We start from the raw sequence: 27670 nt of genomic DNA, 5'->3' as shown, positions 1-27670 counted from the left end.
GGCAGACGGGGTTCCTAGACATATTACAAGGAAGGGGTCTAGCAGGGTCCGTGGTCGGGATGTCCCAAGTCTCCAGCCCTGCCGCAAGCTGCAGAGGTCTGGATACAGGGACGGCCACCAAGTCCAGGGGGGATGGTCATTGGAAGTCACTTCCCATACTATGTCACTGGTCCCTGATATCACCTGCCATGTCTGCCAGGTCGGTTGGTGGGGATTTGTTGCGGCGGTGGACACACAGCTTGAGGGGATTATCTGTTTTCTCCACTGTCCACTGGTCATCAGGAGCAGGAGCAGGCTTGAGGTGTGACGTATGGATCCAAACGGCGATGCCATCGACCTTTACAGTGGTGGGTGTGATGAGGAGGACCTGGTAGGGTCCCTTCCAGCGGGGTTCGAGTGTTCGGTGTTGGTGTCTCCGGACATAGACAAAGTCCCCAACCTGGTAGCGATGCGGGGTCCCATCTCCTGCCGGCTGGTAAAGGTCAGACAACTGCTTCCATAGGCAATGTTGCACTCTGGCCAAGGCCTGTAACCTAACAGACAAGGGGGTATTCGGGATATTTATGTCAGAGGGGGATAAATCCCGAATAGGCGGAGGGGTTCCAAAAAGTATTTCAAAGGGAGTTAGGTTAGTTTTAGCGGAAGGGGTATTTCGAGCCCGGAAAAGAGCGTATGGTAGGAGCATTACCCAATCCCTATGGCCAGTCTCTATGACTAATTTAGTTAAGGTCTCTTTAATTGTTCTATTCATTCTCTCTACCTGTCCTGAACTTTGGGGTCTATAAGCACAATGTAGTTTCCAATTAATTCCCAATATTTTGGCTACCCCCTGGCTTACCTGGGCCACAAACGCCGGTCTGTTATCACACCCTATTACCTTTGGAAGGCCAAATCTAGGAAAGATTTCTTCCATAATCTTCTTAATTACCACCGCCGCCATATCATGTTTGGTAGGGAAGGCTTCTACCCATCCTGAAAAGGTGTCTACAAAAACTAAGAGATACCTTAGTCCATACTTGGCAGGTTTTACCTCAGTGAAGTCTACTTCCCAATATTGGCCTGGTCTGGTGCCTCGGAGACGGGTTCCTCTGGTTCCTTTGGCTGGGTAGGTATTTACCATCTGGCAGGCCTTACAAGCTTTGACTACTTCCTTTGCCATTTGCCTCTTCTCGGGGGTGGTCAATGTTTTATCATCCTGAAGCAGTTGTACCAGTTTGTCAGTCCCAAGGTGGGTGAGATGGTGGGCCATCTGGAGGAACGTCCGAGCATCCTCAGGTTCCTCTAAGTGGGTCAGGGTGGGGGATGGCTCTGCTTCTATAGTGAGGATGTTGGAGGCAGTCCTCATGGCTACCGCTCGAGCCTCCTCATCCACCTTCCTGTTGCCTTTGGCTACTGGGTCTTGCCCTTTCTGGTGCCCAGGGCAATGGACAATGGCCAGCTCCCGTGGGAGCATGACAGCATCTAAGAGGGCTAGGATTTCTTGTTTGTGCTTAATGTCTTTACCTGCTGATGTGAGCAGGCCCCTTTCTTTGTAAATTGCCCCCATGCACATGTGCAGTGGCAAATGCATACCTGCTGTTCGTGTAGACGGTGGCCCGCTTACCACTAGCCAGTTCTAAGGCCTTTGTTAGAGCTATTAGTTCTGCCTTTTGAGCTGAGGTTCCTGGGGCAAGTCTCTCTGACCAGATTACTTTTTCCTTGTCTACCACTGCAGCCCCAGCTCTGCGTTCTCCTTCACACAGAAAACTGCTTCCATCAGTGTACCAAATTAAGTCAGATTGTGGCAGTGGTGTGTCCCATAACTCTTTCTGGATCCCAGCCTTCTCGGCTAGGATATCCCTGCACTGATGGTGGACAGTTTCTTCCTTTTTCCTGGGTAGCAGGGTGGCTGGGTTCAAAACAGTTGGAGATCCAAAGGTGATCCTGTCTTTATCTAACAGGAGGCTTTGGTAATGAGTAATGCAGGCATTGGTTAGCCAGCGGTCTGGAGGTTGTCTGATTATGCTTTCCAGGGCATGGGGGGCGACAACAGTCAATTTTTGGCCCAGAGTCAGTTTGTCGGCATCTTTGACCAGGAGGGCCACAGCGGCGGTCACCCGTAGGCATCCCGGTCACCCTTTTGCAACTGCGTCCAACCTCTTAGAGAGATAAGCCACCGGCCGTTTCCAGGGTCCCAGAGACTGAGTCAATACTCCTTTAGCTGTCCCTTCCTTCTCGTCTACATAGAGAGTGAAAGGCTTCTCTATGTTGGGGAGTGCTAAGGCCGGGGCTGACAACAGTGCCCTCTTGATTTGGTCAAAGGCCTTTTGCTGTTCATCTCCCCAGGTATACTCAGTTCCATCCTTTAACAAGGGGTACAGAGGGGCGGCTAGTGCGGCAAAGCCGGGTATCCATAGTCTGCAAAAACCTGCTGTGCCCAAGAACTCCCTGAGGCCCTTCCGATTTTTCGGAGGCGGGATTTGAGTAACAGTCTTTTTCCTGGCCTCAGTTAGCCATCTCTTACCGTCTCGGAGAGAGTAGCCCAGGAAGGTGACTTCGGGTTGGCAGATCTGGGCCTTTTTGGCGGATGCCCGGTATCCCAGTTTGGCCAGTTCGGCAAGCAGTTTTTCAGTTCCCTGTTTGCACTGCTCTCTGGTGGCGGCTGCAAGTAACAGATCATCAACATACTGCAACAGAGTTACCTCAGGGGTGGAGGCTCGGTAGGCACTCAAGTCCTGGTGCAGCGCTTCGTCAAAGATGGTGGGAGAGTTCTTGAAGCCCTGGGGTAGCCGCGTCCAGGTGAGCTGTCCGCTGAGTCCGTTCTCAGGGTCAGTCCATTCAAAAGCAAACGGGTTGGCTGTCCTCATGCAGGCGCAAGCAGAAGAAGGCATCTTTCAGGTCCAGTACTGTATACCACTTCCTGTCAGGACTGAGGGTACTGAGGAGGTTGTAAGGGTTTGGGACCGTTGGATGTATGTCCATTACCCGACTGTTAACCTCTCTCAAATCCTGGACCGGTCTATAGTCCCCTGTCCCTGGTTTCTTCACTGGTAGCAGGGGGTGTTCCACCCTGATTGACAAGGCCTCAGGATCCCTTGTCCTAGCAGCCTCTGGATGTGAGGTCTAATGCCTTCCCGGGCCTCTTTACTCATGTAGTATTGTTTGACTCTTATGGGGGTGGCGGAGGGTTTTAAGTATACTACCACCGGAGGCCTTTGTACTGCCAATCCTGGCCCTGCCATTTCTGCCCAGGCCTCTGGGAAGCTCTGAAGCCACCTGTCTTCTGTTGAATGAGGTCCGGGGGCAGGGGTCTCATACAGTTTATACTCATCTTCAGCAGACAAGGTCAGCATGGTCACAACAGGCTGACTGACAAGAGGGTTACTGAATCTTACTTCTGGTCCCTGAGGTTTGAAATCAATACTCACCTCCAACTTGGTAAGCAAATCCCTCCCCAGCAGCAGGGCAGGGCATTCTGGTATGACCAGAAAGGAGTGCTGTACTTTTCCCCTCCCCAGGTCCATTGTCCTTTCAGTTGTCCATGACCTATGCTGGCATCCATTTGCCCCCTGGACCAAGGATTTTTTATTTGAGAGGGGACCCAGCGGGCTCTGCAAGGCAGAGTAAACCGCTCCTGTATCCACCTCAAAGTCGATTGGTGTCCCCTCCACATTGAATGTTACCCTGAGTTCGGGGAGGGGGTCCGAACCCCGACGCCCCTAACCTTCCAGGGCAAGGAGGTCTGCGGTCTTCTTCTTTTTCTTGGGACAATCTCTAGCCCAATGTCTTTCCTCTTTACAGTAAGCACATTGATTGGATCCCAGCTTCTGGCGCGGGCCCAGGGTGCTATTCTTTCCTTTCCTATCCTGCTTCCCTACTACGGTAGCCAAAATCTTCATTAACTCTTTATTTCTCCGTTTATCTCGCTTATTTTCCTGCTCCTCACGTTCTTTTATAGTATACCTTATCAGCTTCCTTGACTAAATCTCTCAGAGCCATGTCCTGTAACCCATCCATCCTCTGGAGTTTCCTCCGAATATCAGTAGCTGACTGTCCTATAAAAGCCATAGCCAGTGCCCCTCTCTGTTCTTCAGACTCAGGGTCGAAAGGGGTGTACCTCCTATAGGCTTCCATTAGTCTCTCTAGGAATCTGGATGGGGATTCCTCTGGTCCTTGAATTACTTCTCTTACCTTAGCCAAATTAGTGGGGCGTCTCGCCGCTGCTCGGAGACCCATCATCAGAGTCTGGCGATAGAGTAAGAGTCACTGCCTACCTTCAGGTGTATTAGGGTCCCAGTTAGGCCGCCTCAGGGGAAAAGCCTCATCTATAAGGTTGGGGAGTTGAGTAGGACGACCATCAGGTCCAGGAACCAATTTCCTGGCCTCGAGGAGAATTCGGTCTCTTTCTTCGGAGGTGAAGAGGATACCTAAGAGCTGCTGGCAGTCATCCCAAGTGGGCTGATGGGAAAACATAAGAGACTCGAGAAGGTCAGTAAGTTTGACAGGGTCCTCTGAAAAAGGCGGATTATTGTTTTTCCAATTGTATAGATCTGAGGAGGAGAAGGGCCAATACTGAAGCACCGGCATGTTCCCCCCTTGGCCGTCAGGGACAGGGGGTCCGAAAGGTCGAAGGGGCAGGGTGACGGCCACGTCATCTGGGGTTTGTGCTCTCCGGCTCTGGGTACCTTGGGCTGGACCCTCTACTGATGGTCCCCGTTCATCCTGATGTGGGGCCCCAAGCTGGGGACCTGCAGTGCTGACAGGGACATCCCTGGGATAGGGAGGCGGGAGTCCTGAATCAAAAAGAATAAGGTCAGTTTGAGATTCAGGGAGAACAGGGGAGGGAAGGAGGATACAGGGATGAAGCAGGTGCCATTGGCTCCGGAGGTTTGAGTGGAAGCATAGAGCAGATGTCCGGATGAGTTAGAGCAGGTCTGGGAGGGCCCGGAGTGGTGGAGAGGGTTATTGGAAGGGAGGGTGTAGGGGGAGGAAGGAAAGGTCGGACCCAAGGAGGAGGGTTGTCATCCAGGTCCTCCCAAACCCAAATATAAGGCTGTTGATCCGGATGGCCATGAGGTCCTGGATTGAAGACAACTGCTTTAACCACCTTTATGGTGTCCTTGTGAAAGGTTCCAGTGGTCAGGCAACCTACTCCGAAGGTGGGCCTCTCGGAGGCACAGAAAGTTTGCCACTTGCGCTTCTTAACAAGAAGAGACAGATTATGGGCTCAGGCATCAACCTCAGACCAATGAGACAGAGTCAGGGACAGTGGGGTGGAAGTTTTCTGTCCCATTTCAAACCCAAAAAGACAATAACACACAAATAAGACAATAACCAGGACAATCACAAAGACGAATAGACTAAGCCGGCTGCGCTGTGAACGGCAAAATGAAACCAAAAATAAACCTAGCGGTCCGGACCAACGAGCTCGGTTGGAAACTGGCAACAAATCTACAGTTTCTGTCTGAGACAGTGGATGAACTTCCAAGCATCCTTGGTCGTCCTCACACTCCAGGGCGTCCCCCGGAGTCGTGGCCTGCGACCCCCGGACACATCTGTCGGTCGCAGCCAGGAGGGACTCACGTCCCTGCCTGACAGCCACCGCCAGTTTCACTCACCAAGCGTCAGGTGTGCGTCTCGTGGTCTGCGAGGAAGCGGGGTCTCGGTGGGACCTCCAAATGTTGACCGAGGGTGCACCACGAAGACTCTAGACCCAAGTGTGTGGGTAAAACAGACGAAAAAGTTTATTACACTCGCGAGCGGGCTCAAGGCAAGGAGGTGGCCAAGAGCCCCGAACAATCTTCAGCAAGCAAGTTTTATACATTATCTCAGGTCAGGAATTCAGGAGTCATGAGATAGGGAAGTTGCAAGGGCTCTCCGGGTGATTGCCCCAGGTACTTGCAGAAGAGCAATCACCTATGATTACATCGGGGCGAGGCGGGCCAGTTCTTGTTCGGCAAGCCAAAATTAGCCAAGCAAAGGACAGAAGGAATTTTCTATTTTTACTGTTACACTAGCTCTAAGCAAATTTTTCAGTGGTTTATGGTAGGGAGCGGTCAATTCCTGCTTTCTTTAATTTTAGACAAAAGGTCAAGCAGAATTTTTCCACTCACGGTTACACTAGAAACCTTTAATTCTAGGAAACTCAGATAAGTCAGTAGCTATGTGAGCACTGAATGAGTGGGTTTTCGAGCCCAGTGTGTGTTTTACTTGCCCGCCGGGTGCAAGCTAGGATTAAAGATAATGGCCTACCAGTTTTTGGCTGTTGTTTCTTTACCGACTGTCGGAATCTAACTGCGAACCTGCATGGGTCAGGTGGCTGTGATGGTGGCCGTGGATCCTGGCTTTACATGCTCCTTCAAGTGCTTCCCTTTGGGGACCACGATTGTTTCTCCCCAGGCCTCAGAGCCCCTCAGCCCTCTTTCATGGGTCACTGCAAGCAGGCCACCAGACCCCCGTGGAAGACACTGAGGACTCGCATGAAGAATGGACTCCGATGAAGCAGTGAAGTGAGGGGCCTCAGGGAGAGTGCTTCCCTTTAGAAATGGAAGCAGGGTCAGGTCCCTGGCCTCTCAGCAGCTAGCAAGGGACAGAGCTTGCATTTAGCAAATGAGTGAGATGCAAACAGTGTATTGTGCAGTAAGGGTGATTCACTACACTGTTTCTAAGTGTAAACAATTACACATATTTATACATGTGTTAATGAGCAGGAACAGTATAAAAGTATAAAAGCATGTAAGAAATAACTCATTCAGAACACATGTCATCACAAGAGGAGGAGGAAGGTCTGGACAGTGAGCAGTGCTCCAGGACAGGGCTGCCTGGGCAGCGCTGGCCACATTGCAGATGGGAAAGGATTAATTGTGGTGATTAAGGCAGCTGGGGTTGTGGGCCAGGGTAGGGACCATTGTATCAGGCCCTGTGTCAGCCGTCTCTTCAGTGTGTCTGGTTTCATGAGGGTGTGGTCAGTAAGGTCCTTCTGCTTTCATGGGTCTAGCACTGAAACACAGCTGAAGTCCAGATGTGATCTCCAAATGGTTGAGCCAAATGGTTTCCGTGGTCCACAGACCTAAGGCTCTCTTCCCAAGACTGTTTAATGCTGACCGAACTGATGATTAAGGAAGGGCAAGGACAGTTATATGTGTAAAGGTGAAAGGATAAGAAGGAATGGAGGCAAGGTGGTCACTGTACCATTAGACTGGACAAGGCCACTGTGAAACAAGAAGACAGAAAGGAGCCCTGGCCAAGTTGCTTAATTCGATACAGAGTCATCCCCATACACCAAGGTTGTGGGTTTGATGTCCAGTCAGGGCCCATATAGGAATCCATCATTGGAGCCTGACCAGGTGGTAGCACAAAGCATAGAGCATCAACCTGGGTCAATGAAGACACAGCTTCAAAACCCCAAGGTTGTGGGCTTGAGGATGGGTTCACCAGCTTGAATGTGGGGTTGCTGGCTTGAGTAAAAGATCATAGGCATGACCCCATGGTCACTGGCTTGAAGCACAACGTTACTAGCTTAAGCCCAAGGTTGCTGGTTTGAGCAAGGGGTCACTGGCACAACTAGAGTCCCCTGGTCAAGGCACGTATGAGAGAGCAATCAATGAACAACTAAGGTACTGCAGCTATACATTGATGCTTCTCATCCCTCTCCCTTCCTGTCTGTCTGTCTCTCTAGCTAAAAAAAGAAAAAAGAAAGAATAATCAACCACTAAATGCATAAATGAGTGAAACAACAAATCAATGTTTCTCACTCTATTCCCTCCTCTCTCTCTAAAATCAATTAAAAAAGTAATTTATTGATTTTAGAGAGAGAAGTGAGAGAGAGAGAGAGAAATAGAGAAGGAGGTTGCAGACAAGAGCAGGAAGCATCAACTTGTAGTAGTTGCTGCTTGTATGTGTCTTGATCAAGCAAGCCTGGGATTACAAAATGGTTACCTCAGTGTTCCAGGTCGCTGCTTTATCCACTGTGCGAACACAGGTCAAGAAATTTTTTTAAAAATGTAAAAAAAGAATACAGCAAGGAGAAAGTGTTATGTTAAAAAAATAGACTTTCTGTCCAGTTATATGACCTTTATTATATTTTGACATGAATGGCCAATTTTCTTTTTATTTTAGTGTAAGATAGAGACAGAGGGAGGGACAGACTGGCTAAAGGGAGAGAGATGAGAAGCATCAATTCTTCGTTGCAGTTCCTTAGTTGTTCATTGATTTCTTTCTCATATATGCCTTGATTGGGGGGCTAAAGCACAGTGAGTGACCCCTTGCTCAAGCCAGCTACTTTGGACTTGAGCCAGCAACCATGGCGTCATGCCTATGATTCCACACTCAAGCCAGTGACCCTGTGCTCAAGCTGGTGAACCTGCAGTAAAGCCGAATTAGCCCACACTGAAGCCGGCAGCCTTGGTGTTTCAAACCTGGGTCCTAAGCATCACAGTCCATCCTGGAGAAGCAAGACCCTCTGGACAACACTCTAGATAAAAATTTGATAAGAGAAAATCATTTGTATATTTCAGTTCCTCTGAGTCCTCTAGAAAGGCTAATAAGTATGGCCTAGGTATGTGAAGTGGACTTTGGATAGGCCTGGATTTAAGCTCTACTAAACTGAGAGTGAATTTAGCCCTGCATCTTTGGGCAAATCTTACAAATTCTCTGAGCTCCTGAATGCTAATGTGTAAGGTGAAGATACATGCATGTATTCTTTGACAGTATTCAATTCAATTTATTTATTTGTGTATGTATTTTTTTAGATAAGAGGAGGAGAGATAGAAAGGCTGACTCCCATATGCACCCTTATCAGGATCTACCTGGCAACCCCAATTCTTGAGTACTGTGCTGGTTTATAGCACCTCAGGGTGATGTGCTCTGGCTAACCGAGCCATCCTCAGTGCCCAGGGCCAATGTTCAAACCAATTGAGCCACTGGCTGCAGGAAAGGAAGAGAGAGAGAAGGAGAGAAAGGGGTGGAGAAGGAGATGGTCACTTCTCCTATGTACCCTGACCAGAATCAAACCCGACACATACACTTGGTCAACGATCTATCCACTGAGCCACTGCCTAGGGATTACATTTAACATAAAAGAATTGGCACATACATGTTGTCCAATAAATACATCTCTGATAATAGTGACCATATGCTGTTGGTGTTGTATACCAGGCCTTTCCTCAATACCTAACATATACTGTGCCCATAATAAATATTTTATGAATAACTACAATTTGGGAAGTTAAACCTTATAGTGGGAAGATCTAGAAACAAATATTGCATTGGTCATCTGTAGTCAGTGTAATGGCTTACTATTATAGAGGCTCTCTGAGCCAATAGTTGACAAAGGAAAATACCAGAGTATGTAGAAGGACAGGTGATAATTTGATGAGAGAAGACTGTGTGTTTTCTGACAAAATAGGGACTAACACTCCAGACTCCACCAAACTCACTCTTCTCCAACTTAGAACTCAGGAGAAAGGAGACTGAAGTAAAGATGTATAGTCTACGAGAAAGAAAAGGCCATGTGCACCAAGAGGACAGTGAGCCCCAAAATGATGACTACCTCTGTAAGTGACCCTCAAAAGCATGTCATGTCTTCATACAATAATTTCATCTGGTCATTTGCTCCTTAGAACTTTCTGTTCCCCTATGGACATGCACTACAGAATTGAGGCTCAATGATGTGAGTGCCTGGGCTCTCTCTGAAGCTCTATATGTCCAGGAACATGCACTACACCTTCCCTAATCCCTGTTGCTCTCACCCCCAGATTGTGAGAAGTGTCAGAACTTCTTCATTGACAGTTGTGATGTGCATGGGCCCCCTACATTTGTAAAAGACACTGCAGTGGATAAGGGGCATCCAAACCACGCAGCCCTCACTCTGCCCCCTGGGTTGAGAATCAGACCATCGGGCATCCCTGAGGCTGGGCTTGGAGTGTGGAACGAGGCATCTGCTCTGCCAGTGGGTCTGCACTTTGGCCCTTATAAGGGCCAGATCACAGAAGATGAAGAGGCAGGCAACAATGGATACTCCTGGCAGGTGAGAAGTATTTACCTCTTCTTCTGTCTTGTGGCTTCCCACATCCCTTCCATGGCTTGGTGGGACCTGCCTTTCTACATGCTAGGACATGGATGGAGAAAATAGCTTTGGGTACTGAGTGGACTTTGCAGACCATGGAGCTCCTGTTGAGAATTACAGGTTAAGTGGGAGCAAAGTGGTACAGACACAAAGGAATGCCTCCTCCCAGCCCTGAGTGGACAGGTCAACTCAGATGTGATGAGTAAGGAAAGTATCATGTGGTCATGAGTGGCAATGCATGCAAGCTGAAAGAGCTTTGTTGAAAGTAGGGGAAAATAATTTCTCTATTACCTCCTCAACTGAAACAAAACATTTATTTTTTCTTCCTGAAATGCAGATCACCAAAGGGAGAAACTTCTATAAGTATGTGAATGGGAAGGATGAATCCTGGGCCAACTGGATGAGGTATGGACAATAAGTTTCTGGGAGTCACGGAGAACACTCATCCCTCTCAGGCCCATACAGCTTTCCTTCTCATCATGCCTCCCTCAGTGGTCTCCCTCAATCCTCTGTTCCTCTTTTTTCTCCATGCAGTCCTCTTTCAAAGCAAGAGGTATTTAGAGGAAAAAAGGGGATAAAAATATAGCATATGTCCTCAAAATATAAATCTCTATGCTAGACAAAATTTAGACACTGGAGAAAAACTTTGAGGTCCTGGGTTACACTTTAATTGATCTAATGAACATTATTTAAGCCCTTACTAAATTGCAGTTTAGAGGAAGGTATTCATTACTTAAGCAAGTCATATAACCCATCTTCTTATGGAGAACTAATTACAGACACAGTGAAAGAATTGATTTTACAAATGTTTAACTATAATATTTTTTTTTTATTTTTTGAGAAGTGCACAGTGCCAGCATACTTAAACCAAGGACAGCCTAAACCAGTGGTCAGCAAACTGCAGCTCATGAGCCACATGCAGCTCTTTGGCCCTTTGAATGTGGCTCTTCCACAAAATACGATGTGCAGACACTACCTCTATAAGGAATGTACCTACCTATATAGTTTAAGTTTAAAAAATTTGGCTTTCAAAAGAAATTTCAGTTGTTGTACTGTTGGTATTTGGCTCTGCTGACTAATGAGTTTGCCAATCACTGGCCTAAGCCTGTGAGGGCAGTGAATTATCCCAGCCTCCCTTCTAACTAAAACTGAGTTCTGAGCCTGCAGATCAATGATCACAGGACACTTTCCTGAGGGGATCTTTTAACAGGGGTTACAGAATTTGAATAAGCTATTATTGTTCTTTATGATTTTGCTAAGACAAAGAGACCTCCAAGTTTTGCCCAGTTGGCTCAGCGGTAGAGCATCAGCCTGGCCTGTGGAAGTCAAGGGTTTGATTCCCAGCCAGGGCCCACAGAAGCACTCATCTGCTTCTCCACCCTTTCCCTGTTTTTTATCTCTGTCTCTCTCTTCCCCTCCCACAGCCAAGGCTCTATTGGAGCAAAGTTGGCCCTGGCTCTGAGGATGGCTCCATGGCCTCCACCTCAGGTGCTAGAATGGCTTTGGTTGCAGCAGAGCAATGCCCCAGATGGGCAGAGCATCGCCCCCTGGTGGGCATGCTGGGCAGATCCTGGTCAGGTAGCATGCGGGAGTCTGTCTGCCTCCCTGCTTCTCACTTCTGGGTTGGGAGGAGACCTCCAGGTTTTTATGGAAACCTGGTTGAGACCTCAAATGCTATCTAAATAAAATGTGAGAAGAATGGAGAAAGGCCTCTCAAGAAAAGATGGACTTGGCTTGAGTATTGAATGATGTGAACTAATCTAGACACAGATTCCAACATCAAGTAGCAAGTTCTGTGATATAAAATGGAACCTTATTTAGTTTAGAGAAGCAAGAGGTCACTAGGTTTTATGGACAATCAGGGTGAAGGTGACGTCTGGACATGGCTTTGAAACATGGTATTAGGCAGGATGAGCCCCATAAGAAAGACATGGACATAGGAAGTCATATGACATTGTGACAGGCTCAGACATTGAACAGAAGGTTCTCCGGGAGCACTGTGGGAGTGGGTGACATCAGGGCCCGAGTGTCAGGTGCAGAGATAGACATGGATCTGAGAGGTAGTAGGAACTCATCGCCTGTGGGTTTCTTTTCTTTCACCTGCCTCAATCCCAGGTTTGTGAACTGTGCCCAGGATGATGAAGAGCAGAACTTGGTGGCCTTTCAGTATCGCAGGCAGATTTTCTACCGAACCTGCCGGGTCATCAGGCCAGACTGTGAGCTGTTGGTCAGGTACAGTGACGAGTTTGGCATCAAGTGTAGCAGCAAGCAGAAGAGAGAGCTCACAGCAGCTGGAGGTGGGCACAACCATTCTTTGAAATAGAAAGAAAAGAGAGAACTCACCTTAGAAATTTTCATGGTACACTCTAAAGTCAGTCAGATTTCAAATCAGAAGCTTCAGAAATGAAGGATTGATTTCATATGCCTTTGATTCTTAGGAAAAATCTTTATATTTTTTACTTTTGATTTATTTTTTTAAGTGAGAGTAGGGGAGATAGACAGATTCCTTCATGTGCCCAACCAGGATCCACACAGCAACCCCAGTCTGAGGTCCATGCTCAGACTAGCCAAACTATGCTCAGTGCCGGAGGTCAAAACTTGATCCAACTGAGTTATTGGACTGATGCTTGAACCAGTTGAAGCACTGATTCTGAAAGGGGAAGAAAGAGAGAAGGGAGAGAGGGAGGGGAAGAGAAACAGATAGTCACTTCTCATCTGTGCCCTGACCGGGGATTGAACCTGGGACTTCTACATGCTGGGCCAACACTCTGTCCACTGAGCAAAACAGCCAGGGCCTGTTTTCTGAGGACCACCCCTGTTTAGCATACAGGGTAAGAGCAGAGGTTGGATAGATGCCCAGCAGCCTGGAAATGCAGTGCTGTGATCAAGCTGAGACACTGGGGACCTTCCTGAGTGAAGTGGGAGAATGGTGCTGTTTTCGGCTATAGGGTGTCTTATTCTCTAAGATTTGCTTTGTTAATTTTTTGAAAATACACTTCAGTGGGGATTCCTCTCAGAGATTATTTCGTCTCTAAGTGAGAAAGGATGGTTGATTAGCTGGAGAGGAATAGGAGTCAGGCATGTAAGAAGTATGGTTGGGGCCCTGGCTGGTTAGCTTAGTCGGTTACAACATCCTGAAATACCAAGGTTGAGCCTGGTTCAGGGCACATATGAGTAATGACCAATGACTGCATGTCTAGGTAGAAAAATAAATAAATGCCTTTATCTCTCTCTCTCTCTCTCTTTCTTCTTTTTCTTCTTCTACTTCTTCTTCCTCCTCTCTTTGTCTCTCTAAAATTAATCAATTTTTAAAAAGTATGGTTGGGGAAATATTTTGAGACAGGACTTCCCATTGTATATGAAATGGACTGACACTAAATGAAATCAAGTGTGAATATTTGGTGTGAGGCTTGAGGAAGGACATTTTCAGTTTATTATCTATGGGAAACTATGAGGGAAACTATTGCTAATTGGGGCCAGTGGTCTTTCTAAACAACTGTGTTAAAAACAACTGTGTTAAAAGCTATGTGACCTATGCAAGAAAGGTCAGAATTGTTCCACCCATACAAGGGGTTAAACATACCCTGATGCTACTTGACAGTCCCTCATATGGCAGTGCGTAGATAGGACCCTTGATATGGGCTTTCTGGATTTCTAAAGAAGATATAGTACATAAAAATTAAAAAATAAAACAGACTGTAAAGAAACACTTTGTGGGAGGCAGAGATTATACTGTCAACCCCATAAGAATGACTCGTGGGAGAAGTCTTAACAGCAGACAAAACATATGACCCACACAGCTTTATCAATCTCTACCCTGACCAAAATTTACTCTTTCAGCAGAACCAAAGCCAGAGATACACCTGTGTCCTTCCTGCTCTCTGGTCTTCTCCAGTCAGAAATTCCTCACCCAACACGTGACAAGCAGTCACCCCCATGAGATTCTCCCAGGAACATCTACAAGAAAACAGCTCCAATCAGAAGATCACTGCCCAGAGGATCCAAGTCAGCAGCGGCAACATTCTGATACATACAGCTGGGATGACAAAGCTGAAGGTCAAAAGGTCAAAGAAAAGTCCAGACCTTTGCTTAAAAGGACCAGGCAGAGGAGTATTTCAACAGCTTTTTTCAAACCTTCTAAAGGACTCATGGGAAGCTGTAGTGAGCAAGAGAAAATGATGCAGGATGTGCCCAGCACAGGCCAGGAAGTAAATTTAGTGGACACAGGCAAAGTATCTATGGGAGTAGAAATGTCAAGAATTGTAGCTATCAAGTATGGAGAGTGTGGCCAAGGCTTTGATGATAAGTCACATATTCTCAGACACCACAGGGCACACTCAAAGGAGAAGCCCTATGTTTGCAGGGAGTGTGAGCGAGGTTTTACATGGAAGTCAAATCTCCTCAGACACCAGAGGACACACACAGGGGAGAAGCCCTATGTTTGCAGGGAGTGTGAACGAGGCTTTGCACAGAAGTCACATCTCCTCATGCACCAGAGGACACATTCAGGGGAGAAACCCTATGTATGCAGGGAGTGTGAACGAGGCTTTGCATGGAAGTCACATCTCCTCATACACCAGAGGACACATTCAGGGGAGAAACCCTATGTTTGCAAGGAGTGTGAGCGTGGCTTTGCAAGTAAGTCACAGCTCCTCAGACATCAGAGGACACATTCAGGGGAGAAGTCCTATGTTTGCAGGGAGTGTGAACGAGGCTTTACATCAAAGTCAAATCTCCTCAGACATCAGAGGACACACTCAGGCGAGAAGCCCTATGTTTGCAGGGAGTGTGAACGAGGCTTTACACAGAAGTCAGATCTCCTCAGACACCAGAGGACACACACAGAGGAGAAACCCTATGTTTGCAGGGAGTGTGAACGAGGCTTTGCACGGAAGTCATATCTCCTCATACACCAGAGGACACATTCAGGGGAGAAGCCCTATGTTTGCAGGGAGTGTGAACGAGGCTTTGCACAGAGGTCACATCTCCTCATGCACCAGAGGACACATTCAGGGGAGAAACCCTATGTTTGCAGGGAGTGTGATCAAGGCTTTGCATGGAAGTCATACCTCTTTATACACCAGAGGACACATTCAGGGGAGAAACCCTATGTTTGCAGGGAGTGTGAGCGTGGCTTTGCAAGGAAGTCACATCTCCTTATACACCAAAGGACACACTCAGAGGAGAAACCCTATGTTTGCAGGGTGTGTGAGCGTGGCTTTGCAAGGAAGTCACAGCTCCTCAGACATCAAAGGACACACACAAGGCAGAAGCCTTATATTTGCAGAGAGTGTAAACAAGGTTTTACACAGAAGGCAGATCACCTCATACAGCAGAGGACACCCTAGGGGAGAAGTCCTATGATTGCAGGGAGTGTGAACCTGGCTTTTCACGGAAGTCACAACTCCTTAGACACCACAGGACACACTCAGGGGAGAAGCCCTATGTTTGCAGGGAGTGTGAACAAGGCTTTGCACAGAAGTCTCATCTCCTCATACACCTGATGACACACTCAGGGGAGATGCCCTATGTTTGCAGGGAGTGTGAGCAAGGCTTTACATAGAAGGCAAATCTCATACACCAGAGGATACACTCAGGGGAGAAGCCCTATGTTTGCAGGGTGTGTGAGTGAGGCTTTACACTTAAGGCACATTTCCTCAGGCACTAGAGAACACAATCAGGGGAGAAGCCTTATATTTGCATAGAGGGTAGGAAGTTATTAGCATAAAATTGCATCTCCATAGCCATAGCTATTACATGGTCATATCCCACCTCTGAGGGGACTTCAGAAGGAGTTTACTGAGCCTTCCCTCATAAGAGTAATTTGTACAGATGTAACTGGTTAAACAAATTCTTCACTTTCACAATGAGAGATGAGCTAGACAGTTTCTTAAGTGCTATGGGAATGTCAACCCCAGTCCTCTGTGGTCTCTTGGCCTCCTGTTCTAATAAATCTTATCACCATAAAACTATGAATACCACACACCTCATTCCCCCCTGTCACTGAAACCAGAGAGTTCCAGGAGAGCCACAGAGAACTCACACTGTCATGTACAGAAAGTCAACTGCTGGAAATATGGAAGTCTAGAGTCAATCCACCTAGCTTACTGCCCAGGGAGAGGGATTTGTGACAGACTCACCAAGAAAGAAATTTCCTTGACTCCCAGGAAGTGGAGCCTTTTTTTCTAGTAGGCTCAAAATTCTCCTCCCTTGGCTTCTTTTGGCTCTTGTCATATTTCCTCTGACCTCTGTGTCTCAGTGGTCCAAACCAGGGAAGAACATGTGAGTATGCATGTCTGTGTACCTGTCTGAGTCTGGGCAGCTGGTCTCCCTCACTGGCCTCTAGAGTGTGTGCATCTCATGGTGCATACCACATGTCTGAGTAATTCAATAGTTGCTTTGAATCTCAGCTTCGCCCTCACCACCTAGGCAACCTAAGGCAAGATTCTCAACTTACATTTTCCTGTATTTTAATCTATAAAATGAGAATTGTGTCTGACAAGCAGTGGAGCAGTGTATAGAGCACTAAACTGAAACACAGAGGACACAGGTTCAAAACCCCAAGGTCACCAGCTTGATTGAGCGTGAGGTTGCAGGCTTCAGTGTGGAATCATAGACATGACCCCATGATTGCTGGCTTGAGACCAAGGTTGCTGGATTGAGCTCATGGTCAAGGCACATATGAGAGCAATCAATGAACAACTAAGGAGCCCCAATAAAGAATTGATGCTTCTCATCTTTCTCCCTTCCTGCTTTTCCCTATCTGTCCCTCTGTCGGTCTCTCATGCAAAAAAAAAAAAATTGCTTCTCTCTCTCCACTATCTAAAACTGCCCTCCTGATGTTCCACTTATCTGTCAGACCTCTCACCCTTATAGTGGACTACATCCCCTGAGACAGAGGAATTCCAAGAAGCTAACAAGCCGCCCCAAGGAGGGGCTCTGGACATACCAGGACTTTTGATTCAACACCCACATGCTTCAAGTCCCCCAAGGAGGAGCATTCCAGACATACCAGAGCTTTTGCTTCAGTATCCCCTCAGGCTCTCCCAAAGCCCTATGTTTGCAGGGAGTGTGAATGAGGCTTTGCACGGAAGTCTCATCTCAGACACCAGAGAACACACTCAGGGGAGAAGCCGTATGTTTGCAGGGAGTGTGAGCAAGGCTTTACATAGAAGGCAAATCTCATACACTGGAGGACACACTCAGGGGAGATGCCCTATATTTGCAGGGTGTGTGAGTGAGGCTTTACGCTGAAGGCACATCTCAGGCCCCAGAGAACACATTCAGGGGAGAAGCCTTATGTTTGGAAAGAGGTAGCAAGTTATTAGCATAAAATTGCATCTCCATAGCCATAGCTATTACATGGGTCATATCTCAGCTCTGAGGCAACTTCAGAAGGAGTTTACTGACCCTTCCCTCACAAGGGTGTAATTTGTACAGATGTAACTGGTTAAACAAATTCTTTGCTTTCATAACAAGAGATGAGCTAGATAAACAGTTCCATAAGTGCTATGGGAATGATAACCCCAATCCTCTATGGTCTTTTGGCCTCCTGTTCTAATAAATCTTATCACCATGAAACTATGAAGACAGCCTGACCTGTGGGGGTGTAGTGGATAAAGCTTCAACCTGGAATGCTGAGGTCGCTGGTTCAAAACCCTGGGCTTGCCTGGTCAAGGCACATATGAGAGTTGATGCTTTCTGCTCCTCCCCTCTCTCCCTCTCTCCTTTCTCTCTCTCTCTCCTCTCTAAAATGAAAAATAAAGTTTTAAAAAAAACTATGAAGACCACATACCTCATTCCCTCCTGTCACTGAAACCAGAGAGTTCCAAGAGAGCCACAGAGAACTCACACTGTCATGCACAGAAACTCAACCCTTGGAAATGTGAAAGTCTGGAGTCAATCTACTTAGCTCACTGCCCAGGGAGAGGTATTTGTGACAGACTCACCAGGAAAGGAATTTCCTTGGCTCCCAGGAAGTGGAACCTTTTTTTCTAGTAGATTCACAACTCCCCCCCCCCCCTTGGCTTCTCTTGGCTCCTGTCATATTTCCTCTGACCTCTGTGTCTCAGTGGTGCAAATCAGGGAAGAACATGTGCATGTGCATGTCTGTGTACCTGTCTCAGTCTGGGCACCTGGTCTCCCTCTCTCTCTCCTCACTGGCCTCTGCAGGGTGAGCATCTCATGGTGCATACCACCTGGACTACAGATTATTCAGTAGTTTCTTTGAATCTCTGCTCTGCCCTCACCAGCTGTTCAACCTAAAGCAAGATTCTCAACTTCCCTTTACCTGTATTTTAATCTATAAAATGCGAATGGTGCCTGACAAGCAGTGGAGCAGTGAATAGAGCACTAAATTGGGACACAGAGGACCCAGGTTTAAAATCCCAAGGTCACCAGCTTGATTGAGCGTGAGGTTGCAGGCTTCAGTGTGGAATCATAGACATGACCCCATGATTGCTGGCTTAAGCCCAAGGTTGCTGGATTGAGCTCATGGTCAAGGCACATATGAGAGCAATCAATGAACAACAAAGGAGCCCCAATAAAGAATTGATGCTTCTCTTCTTTCTCCCTTCCTGTCTTTCCCTATCTGTCCCTCTGTCTCTCTCTCTTGCAAAAAGAAAAAGAAAGATAAAATTGCTTCTCTCTCTCCACTATCTGAAACTGCCCTCTTGATGTTCTGCTTATCTGTCAGACCTCACCCTTACTGGACTATCACCCCTGAGACAGAGGAATTCCAAGAAGCTGACAAGCCGCCCCAAGGAGGGGCTCTGGACACACCAGGACTTTTGATTCAACACCCACATGCTCAAAGCCCCCCAAGGAGGAGCATTCCAGACGTACCAGAACTTTTGCCTCAGTCTCCCCTCAGGCTCTCCCAAACACTATATAACACCCATAGTCTGTAACTGGTGCTCTTCTCCCCGGGAGAAGTTCCTTTCAATAAAGCCTGTTACTCTGGTCTTTCAGACTTTCATGGATTCCAACATTTGGTGCCAAAACCTGGGACAGGGTACTAACTGTCTTTACGATCCCTCTTTGCCATCCAAACTTACAACCAGAAAAGCAATAGGCAGTGGCAGCTCATCCCAGGCTTAATCCCTGATTCTGTTTGGATGTGTAATTTTAGGTCGATTGGCTGGCAGTCTAACCCTTTCCTGAACCCCTGCTGGACCAGGATGGTAAGGAGTTTTCCCTTCCCCTTCCCCTTCCCCAGTTGGCCTCCAAATTTCTCTCCAAAACACCCCTTCCTGGATAGACGGTTTTGACTTAGGACCCCATATCTACCTGTGGTCTGACTCTGCTCCTTTATGGACTTCTACGAAAGTCTGGTCGTGCCCAGCCAGGCCTCTCTCCTACATCTCGGGAACTCAACCTTGGGGTGACGACCTCTTGTCTGAGACTCCCTTTCTATGGAGATTTTCTCCTCTTGGAACTGTGACTGAAGTTGGGGACGCCCTGTCTCTCACCAGTCTTCTCTACTGTGGGCTCCTCTCAGTCCAAACCGTCCAGCCAGGCTCCCCTCGGAACATGGGCTCCTCCCAATGTCAGGCCTCAGAGACTATTCCTCTACTCCTTTGGAACTCACCCTACTCTCTGAGGTTCACAGTTTGGGAGGTTTCTACTCTGAGCGGCCTGTTTCTACAGACTTCCTTAAAAGTCCAGGAACCTTGCCAGGTTGCTTTCTACTATCATTACAATATCCTAAGAGATCTTGACAATTTCTGCCACCGGACAGGGTGGGCATCAGAGATTCCTTACGTGTGCAGGCCTTTCTTCTCCCTTCTCTCCTGTCATTAATTTCTGTACTGCTTGTTCTACACGCAGGCCGGTTTTGGCCAAAGAAACCTCACCTAAAACCTCCGCTCCTAATCTTTCCTTCTCCATGGACTCCCAACTCTCTCTTTCTCCTGCCTGACCCCTAAGAGCACCCTTCTCTCAGGACCCTTCTCTAATTCCTCTACAAATTTCTGTCGCTTGAGTCTCTTCCCTCCAAGAGCCCCCTCCCTTCTCCACTGTGTTCTTCATTCCTTCCCCCCTCCTTAGAAGCTGTGGCTCTGGCTGTGGCGCATGTCTCTCTTCTTCAACCCCTCCCCACTGCCTTTGCTGTATTTTACCCATTTACCTCTCCCCACCAGCTTGCGCTACAGCTATGCCCTTCTCCCCCTCATCCTGCAGATTCTGACCCTCATTCTTTTTCATCCAGCTGCTCACACTGTCCATCCATCTGCCTTCTGTCTTCCGCCATTCCATGCTGGCAAATTCTTGCCATCTCGAAAAACTTAAAAAAGCAGAATTGTATATTAAGCTATGTAAGTAATCCATCTTGTCTCTTTGTCAGAAAATATCTCTAATATAATTTCAATCGAAACAAATAAAGCGTGCTCAGTTAAATTTCTTAATTCATAACTTTTATGTGAAATCTTTGTTTAATGTGTAACTGTGTCTGTTTCTAAGGCTTTAAACCAATAATTACCCACCTCTTAAGCCAGGCTTACTCATCCCCATGAACTCTCCCTGCAATACCCTCTCCCTTGCTGTCTGAAAACCTTCAGGGTTTATCGCCTCCTACAAGACTTATGCCTAATCAATGAGGCAATAGTTCCCTTCCATCTAGTAGTCCTTCATCTCTACAAGTTACTGTCACACATTCCCTCAAACACCGCTCACTTCAGGATCATAAACCTCAAGAATATCTTCTTTACCATCCTCTACACCAGGGGTCCCCAAACTACGGCCCGTGGGCTGCATGCAGCCCCCCGAGGTCATTTACCCAGCCCCCACCGCACTTCCGGAAGGGGCACCTCTTTCATTGGTGGTCAGTGAGAGGAGCACATTGACCATCCCATTAGCCAAAAGCAGGCCCATAGTTCCCACTGAAATACTGGTCAGTTTGTTGATTTAAATTTACTTGTTCTTTATTTTAAATATTGTATTTGTTCCCATTTTGTTTTTTTACTTTAAAATAAGATATGTGCAGTGTGCATAGGGATTTGTTCATAGTTTTTTTTTTGTTTTTTTTTTTGTATTTTTCTGAAGCTGGAAATGGGGAGAGACAGTCAGACAGACTCCCGCATGCGCCCGACCGGGATCCACCCGGCATGCCCACCAGGGGCAACACTCTGCCCACCAGAGGGGGATGCTCTGCCACGACCAGAGCCACTCTAGCGCCTGAGGCAGAGGCCAAGGAGCCATCCCTAGCGCCCGGGCCATCTCTGCTCCAATGGAGCTCCGGCTGCGGGAGGGGAAGAGAGAGGCAGAGAGGAAGGAGGGGTTGTGGAGAAGCAAATGGGCGCCTCTCCTATGTGCCCTGGCCAGGAATCGAACCCGGGTCCCCCGCACGCCAGGCCGACGCTCCACCGCTGAGCCAACCAGCCAGGGCCGTGTTCATAGTTTTTTTTATAGTCCGGCCCTCCAACGGTCTGAGGGACAGTGAACTGGCCCCCTGTGTAAAAAGTTTGGGGAACCCTGCTCTACACCCTGATTCCTTACTTTCTGTTTACCTTTACATGGACTGTCTTACCCTAGGGAATCAAAAACAGCCCACACCTGTTTTGGCAGACACTAGCTCAGGATTTAGCAGCTTGCAATCTCAAAACTAATACTCTCTTACAATATGTAAATAACCTACTCCTCTGCAGCCCCTCCCTGCCTGCTTCAAGGAGACACACCTCCTCCCTTCTTAAGTTCCTCACTGTGAGGGGATATCATGTCTTCTCTGCTCAAGTTCACTCTAAGTCTGTAGTCCATCTGGACATTGCCTTAATGCCCACCACCTGAAGTCTCACCCTAGATCTAACTCAGAACCTCCGCAATCTCCAACCACCTACCACCACAAACCAAATATTTTCTGTCCTCGGTCTAATAGGCTTTTTTAGACACTGGATTCCCAATTTTGGTCTTTTAGTCAAGCCCCTCTGTGAGATCTGCTGAGCATGGCTTTTAAGGTCTATAATGACCAAGGAAGTACCAGAAAAGGCAAATAAGGCTCTAAAGAAGTCAGGAAATACCAGCTTTTGGCATATGCTCTTAAAGGCTTCAGAACCCTAAAGGGCTTCAGAGGACTCTATCAGGGCCCTGCTCCACAATGGAAAGAAAAGTCATTGAACTGAAGCCTGCCAGGTCTCCTAGCCCCACCTGTTGACACGTCTTTTCTGTGGAAAAGGGGACATGAGAAGGTAAGCTGCTCCCTTGCTCCATGAAGGGAGGGTTCAGTCTCTTTTACCTTGCTCCAGCTACCTGTGATCTTACCTTGCCCAGCATGCTGGGAATTGCCATTGAAGGCCCAAGGACGTCATTCAGGAGCCTAAAGTATTTCTTCCAAATAGCAGGTAAACTAATCTCATTTCTTGTAAACTAATCTCATTTCTTGTAAACAAGGGCCATCTACACTGCCTTGCTTGAATATTTGAGTTTTATTTATCCCTCGAAGATCTCTACTGTGGGTATTGACATTCTAATTTTCTTACTTTATTTAATGTATAATATCTCCTTTATTCCTCTTGTCTCAATATTCCATACATATTGTAGGCTGGGACCTGCTGCTAATTCCATCTAGAAGCAGTGGTCACTAGGACTTAAACTCTAACTACAAATTGTAGAAATGTAACCACCCTTTTATTAAGGACTTACAGGATTTACAGGTTACTCAGTAAACTGTTCAAAGACTGTCCAAGAGGCGCTTCCAGCAGTACATCGCCCAAGGACTGACTTTCACGTGGACAGGTCCACACACCGTGATCCTGACAACTCCCACTGCTGCTAAGGATGACTCTTTTCTCCACCCTGACCATCTGGAGCTCAGAAACAGAGAAACAAAACCGACCCCTTGTCCTTCTATTCTCTATTCACCTCTCAACCTACCTCACCCAATCAGGTGCTTTCTACTCGTGTGGGACCAACACCTATATGTGTCTCCCAACTAATTAGACAGAAAACTTTTTCCTAGTCTATCTCACCCCAAATATCAACCTAATCTCACCCCATGAGCCTCTTTTAGTTCCTAGTACACTACCTGTCAATCTAAGGACCAAAGGAGCTGTACAGGTAATCCCTCTTCTTGTTTAGAAATCTCTTCAGAAGTAGGTCTAGGGGCAGGGGGACTGGCCACTTCCCTGTCTTTTTTCCACTGTCTCTCTGAAGACCAGTGAATTCATAAACATGGAATCAGTGGTTTCACATAAACTGGGTGTCTTACCTATTGCCTTTCATTGGTCCACACACTCTTCTATTTATTTTTCTAACTTTTGGACCCTACCTCTTACATTTGTTCACTAGTTTCTTACAGAACTGCATGCAGACCTTCACCAATTAGAAAATTGAAAAAATCTAACCCTACACACCAACCCTAAAACCTGCCCTCACAAAACAAAAAAATCTGGAACTCTATAAAAATGCCCCTATTCCAACTGTCCCAGGGAGAGGTTCACGAAGGAGGCCCTCAATAGGGATAACAGCAGGAAGTAGCTCCAGAAGATGGCTGATGTGAGACAAACCTCCTTCCTGAACCCCATACCCTTTTCTTCCCCTCACCTCTTTTTTCTTTTATCATACCACAGAGTTGAGAAATGATGGATACATGAATTCACCAGAACTTCCAAACTGCCCTTTTGCTGTTCCACTTGTCTATCTGACCCCACCCTTACTTACTGTACTGTCGCCCCTGAAACAGAAAAGTTCTAGGAAGCTGGTCAGATTCCCCGAGGAGAAGTGTTCCAGGAAGCCGAAATCGTCGGACTGCAGAAGGGTGCAAACCAGAATTGCTGACTCAATGCACACTTGCTCAAAGCTCTCCCTACCTTAATAAATGTTTGCCTCCGAGTCTGTTTCGGTGCACTTCTCCTGGAGGAATGCCCCAGCAGATCTTTCTCCTCTAATAAAGCCTGCACACCTGATGTTCGAGTGCGGTTTCATTCTTACACTAGTAAGAAAAGATGAACCCTGAAAGATTTGTAAACATCTTTGATTGCGTGACCTTGAGAGTCATAATGTTTCTGTGTATACCCTAAACAAATGTTTCCAGCTTGTACTGTGACATCATGCTCTCCCACCCCTGTGTGTGATCAAGGGTATATAAGCAGCCCCTAATCTATTTCTGGCACTACACGATTTGGGCCTGATGTTCCCTGTCAGCCATATGTGGCCAGCATATTAATAAATCTCCTCCTCTAATAAAACTCTTCAAAATTCATCTGGACTGGGTGTCTCTACATGAACTCGATGAAATGAGGTAAGTGCCTTTCAGAATCTGGGGTGCGGTACTTTATAACAGTGTGTTGGTCGTGTCTTTCCTCGAGTTGGCAATTGGTCTCAGTACCAATAATCAGAGTCCTCATTGCCCCCTCAAGAGTAGTCTCAAAGAGGCTGCCAGCCCTGCTGCAAAGCAGGAGTGTCCTACTGCACAGGGAAGTTGAATCAGGGATTCCTGATCAACACAGAGCTAGGGCTCTACTGGGACAGGGAAGCACTTCTCTAGGAAGCCAGCCTCTCTCTGAGGAGGGTGTGGACAAAAAAAGGGGACACATGCTGAACCTGACAAGCTCCGGGGAGGCTTGCATGGTGGCCTTACAAACTCAGAGACCTAAAATAACCACACAAGATGGTCTGAAATGGAAACTTTTAACTAAAAGCAAGCAGTTCATGGTGGGTAGTCATGTCCTATAGAGGTATTTTTCTCTAACAAAGGTCAAAGGCTTACTTTAATTGAGCTTGTCTGTTGTCTTTTGCATCTATAACAATGTACCTGATAATGTCACCAGAGAAAACTCAGGTCCAAGGGGGCTTCTCAGGTGAGAAAGAATTCAGGTAAGAGACAGGGTGCAGTGTTCAGGCAAAGCAAGCAGTTTTTTAAGCAAAGTTGTGAACTTGGCACAAGACACAAGTGGGCAACTCAGCTCGTCTGAGCACCGCTACCTGCTGGGGTCTCAAAGATCATATACTTTTAACTCTAACTTTAAAGTTTCCCCTTTGGCTTATGCTCTGACCATCGTACAGTATTTCAGGGCCGTTTGGATATTTGGTGATTTTATTCTGGCAGATTCTGTGATCTCTGAGCCCCTCCTTCAGTGGGTGAGATAAAACCCCCTTTGTTCCCCTTTTCCTGCCCCAGTGCCTGTCTATCCTATCTAACGATAGCAAACCTTTGAAATGTACGGATAATTTTTTTTTAGAATAATTTTTTACTGCAGTCCTCAGAGCAAGCATATCAGCAGAGCAGAAGCCGAACACCCCCATTGTTGTTATTATCGCGGTCATTGTTAGCTATCATATTCCTGCCCACATAAAAGAAATTTCAGTATATACATTTTTTTTCAACCATTACCCTGCTTTGCTCAGCCTCCCTAATCTATCACCAATCAATTTCATGTTACCCCTTGTCTTCCGCTTTGCTTCTGATGTACAGAATACGGGCAAAACGCCATTTTCCAGATCACTTTTTCAATCTGCTGAGACTTTGATTACCAACAATTGTGCACACTTTGGCTAAAATAAACTCATAAATATTCTACGGGGGGGGGGGGGAGCCTCCCTTCCCTAAATAAACGTCTCCAGGGAGATGCCGCCACTCCATGGAAGAAGAGCCACTCTACAGAAGGAGGGCCCCCTTCCTGGGAAGGTCACCAAATCCAAGGCGTGAAACCCTCTTCAGGGAGTTGTACCCTCTCCGGGGAGGGAGCTCCTGTCTAAGGCGAGGCTGCTGCTCCTTTCCAGGGACTGACCCAACCACAGGAGGTGTCCTGCCCTCGTGGGCCCCAGCGCACCCTAGTCTACCACACGCTGTCAGCCCCGCCCCCGTGGCCCCTACCCCGCGCTGTTCCCGATCCTCGATCCTTGCTGTCCCTTGCTGTCCCATCCTGCCTCTCGCAAACTGCCCTGCTCAGTCCCCTCTTCCCCCAGCCCCCTGCCAAACACCCCGCCCAGCGCTGCCAGAACCGCCCCCTCGCTGTCTCCGCCCCATGCCATCCACGCGCCTCGCCTGCCCAGACAGACCTGACTCTGCTGCCGCCGTCCTTCCAGCCCCGTGCTGTCCGACCTGACCCGCGCCGGCCCTCCCCTCGCGGTCCACACCCCGCGCCACTGGTCCCTCCCCATCACCGACCCACACCTTCGAACACCGCCCTGCGCTGTCTCTAAAATATAAGCGTGTAAAGAGATTCGAATTGAAAGATAAGAAAAGACACGTCCATGCGGTGACGCAGAAGTAGGTTGACAGTCTCCGGTTACATGCACTCAGCTTTTCATTTCCAATTGTGCACCAGAGTGCAGCAGAGGACACAACTTTCTGGTGACTTTTACCTAGCTGTTATTCTCAAGATGCACAGGAGATGGCAGCAAAAACATATTTGTGGGCTTTTTTTTCCTAGACGGGTCTACTGTGATATTGATCCAAATATGTGCAAAACAGAAGGGCAAATGCCTTGGCTGGATGGCCTGGTTGGTTGCAGCATTGGGCTGAGATGCAGAGGTGGCTGGTTCAATCCCTGGCTGGGGCACATACAGGAACAGATTAATGCTTCTGTCTCCCTCTCTCCCTTCCCTTCCCTGGATTCAATTTAAAAGAAAAAGAGAAAAAAATAATTAAGCAACAGCACTGCCCACTACATTAAATGAGAATACAGACCTAGTAATAATTCCTACTTTAAGACCCTCACATGCCTCACCTTACCTCTTGCTCCCATTTGCTGAATGAAACAGGGACGACTATTATCTCCATTTCACAGGTATCTGAACTACGGACTGATTCTAACACAGTTCAAATTCCAGAACCGATGCTCCAAGATGGGTTAGAAGAGTGTGCACTCACAGTATCCCGGACAAAACAAGCAATCCAAGTACTCCTAGCAGCCTTCTGTTGAACATTGAACAGTGGCACCTTGAGATACAATTTTAATTAGTTCTGTAATCAAGCTCGTCAGTCAGTCAACTCGTGTATCAAACTGCCGATACTGGAACAGTGCAACAACGCACCAACTAGCAGCAGCTTCCTGAATCACGACTCGTATCTCGAAATTTCGCTCAGATCTCGAACAAAAATACAGACAGAACCACAACTCATATCTTAAAAAAAGTATGTTGGTCTGTTCGTATCTCAAGGTACCACTCTACTTAAATTTTTGTTTTTTTAAACATTATTTTTATTTTTTAATTTATTTTTTTATTTACAGAGACAGCGAGAGTCAGAGAGAGGGATAGATAGCGACAGACAGACAGGAACAAAGAGAGATGAGAAGCATTAATCATTAGTTTTTTGTTGCTTAGTTATTCATTGATTGCTTTCTCATATGAGCCTTGACCGTGGTGCTTCAGCAGACCATGTAACCCCTTGCTCAAGCCAGTGACATTGGGTCCAAGCTGGTGAGCTATTGCTCAAACCAAATGAGCCCACACTCCAGCTGGCGACCTCAGGGTCTCAAACCTGGGTTTTCTGCATCCCAGTCCAATGCTCTATCCACTGTGCCATTGCCTGGTCAGTCTTTTTTATTTATGTTTTTAAGAAAAACTGCTCATAACCTGATGGTCCAGCTTGCCATGTTCTCACCCGAGGTGGTGTTTGAGGTGGAACTTGGGCAGGAAATGAGATAGGATAGGCGGAGAGGGAGGAGGTGGCCTGGCCCTTCCAGGTGC

General features: G+C 47.3%; 1 protein-coding gene and 2 pseudogenes across 1 annotated transcript; 2 read left to right on the top strand and 1 right to left on the bottom strand.

The window, feature by feature from the left end:
- Positions 1-132: 132 nt before the first annotated feature.
- On the bottom strand, positions 133-10059 carry LOC136335036 (uncharacterized; annotated as a pseudogene).
- Positions 10060-14094: 4035 nt separating this feature from the next.
- Positions 14095-15667, top strand: LOC136321101 (histone-lysine N-methyltransferase PRDM9-like). Its single transcript, XM_066254202.1, has one exon. It carries the CDS (start codon positions 14194-14196, stop codon positions 15391-15393), a length of 1200 nt encoding a protein of 399 aa, XP_066110299.1. The 5' UTR covers positions 14095-14193; the 3' UTR covers positions 15394-15667.
- The window catches only part of LOC136334564 (histone-lysine N-methyltransferase PRDM9-like), a 34473-nt pseudogene continuing 22376 nt past the window's right edge, over positions 15574-27670 (top strand).

Source organism: Saccopteryx bilineata, chromosome 1 (assembly GCF_036850765.1).
Source record: "Saccopteryx bilineata isolate mSacBil1 chromosome 1, mSacBil1_pri_phased_curated, whole genome shotgun sequence".
Lineage (NCBI taxonomy): Eukaryota > Metazoa > Chordata > Mammalia > Chiroptera > Emballonuridae > Saccopteryx > Saccopteryx bilineata.
Note: the sequence above shows the minus strand (reverse complement) of the source record. Positions and strands in the feature narration are given on the sequence as shown.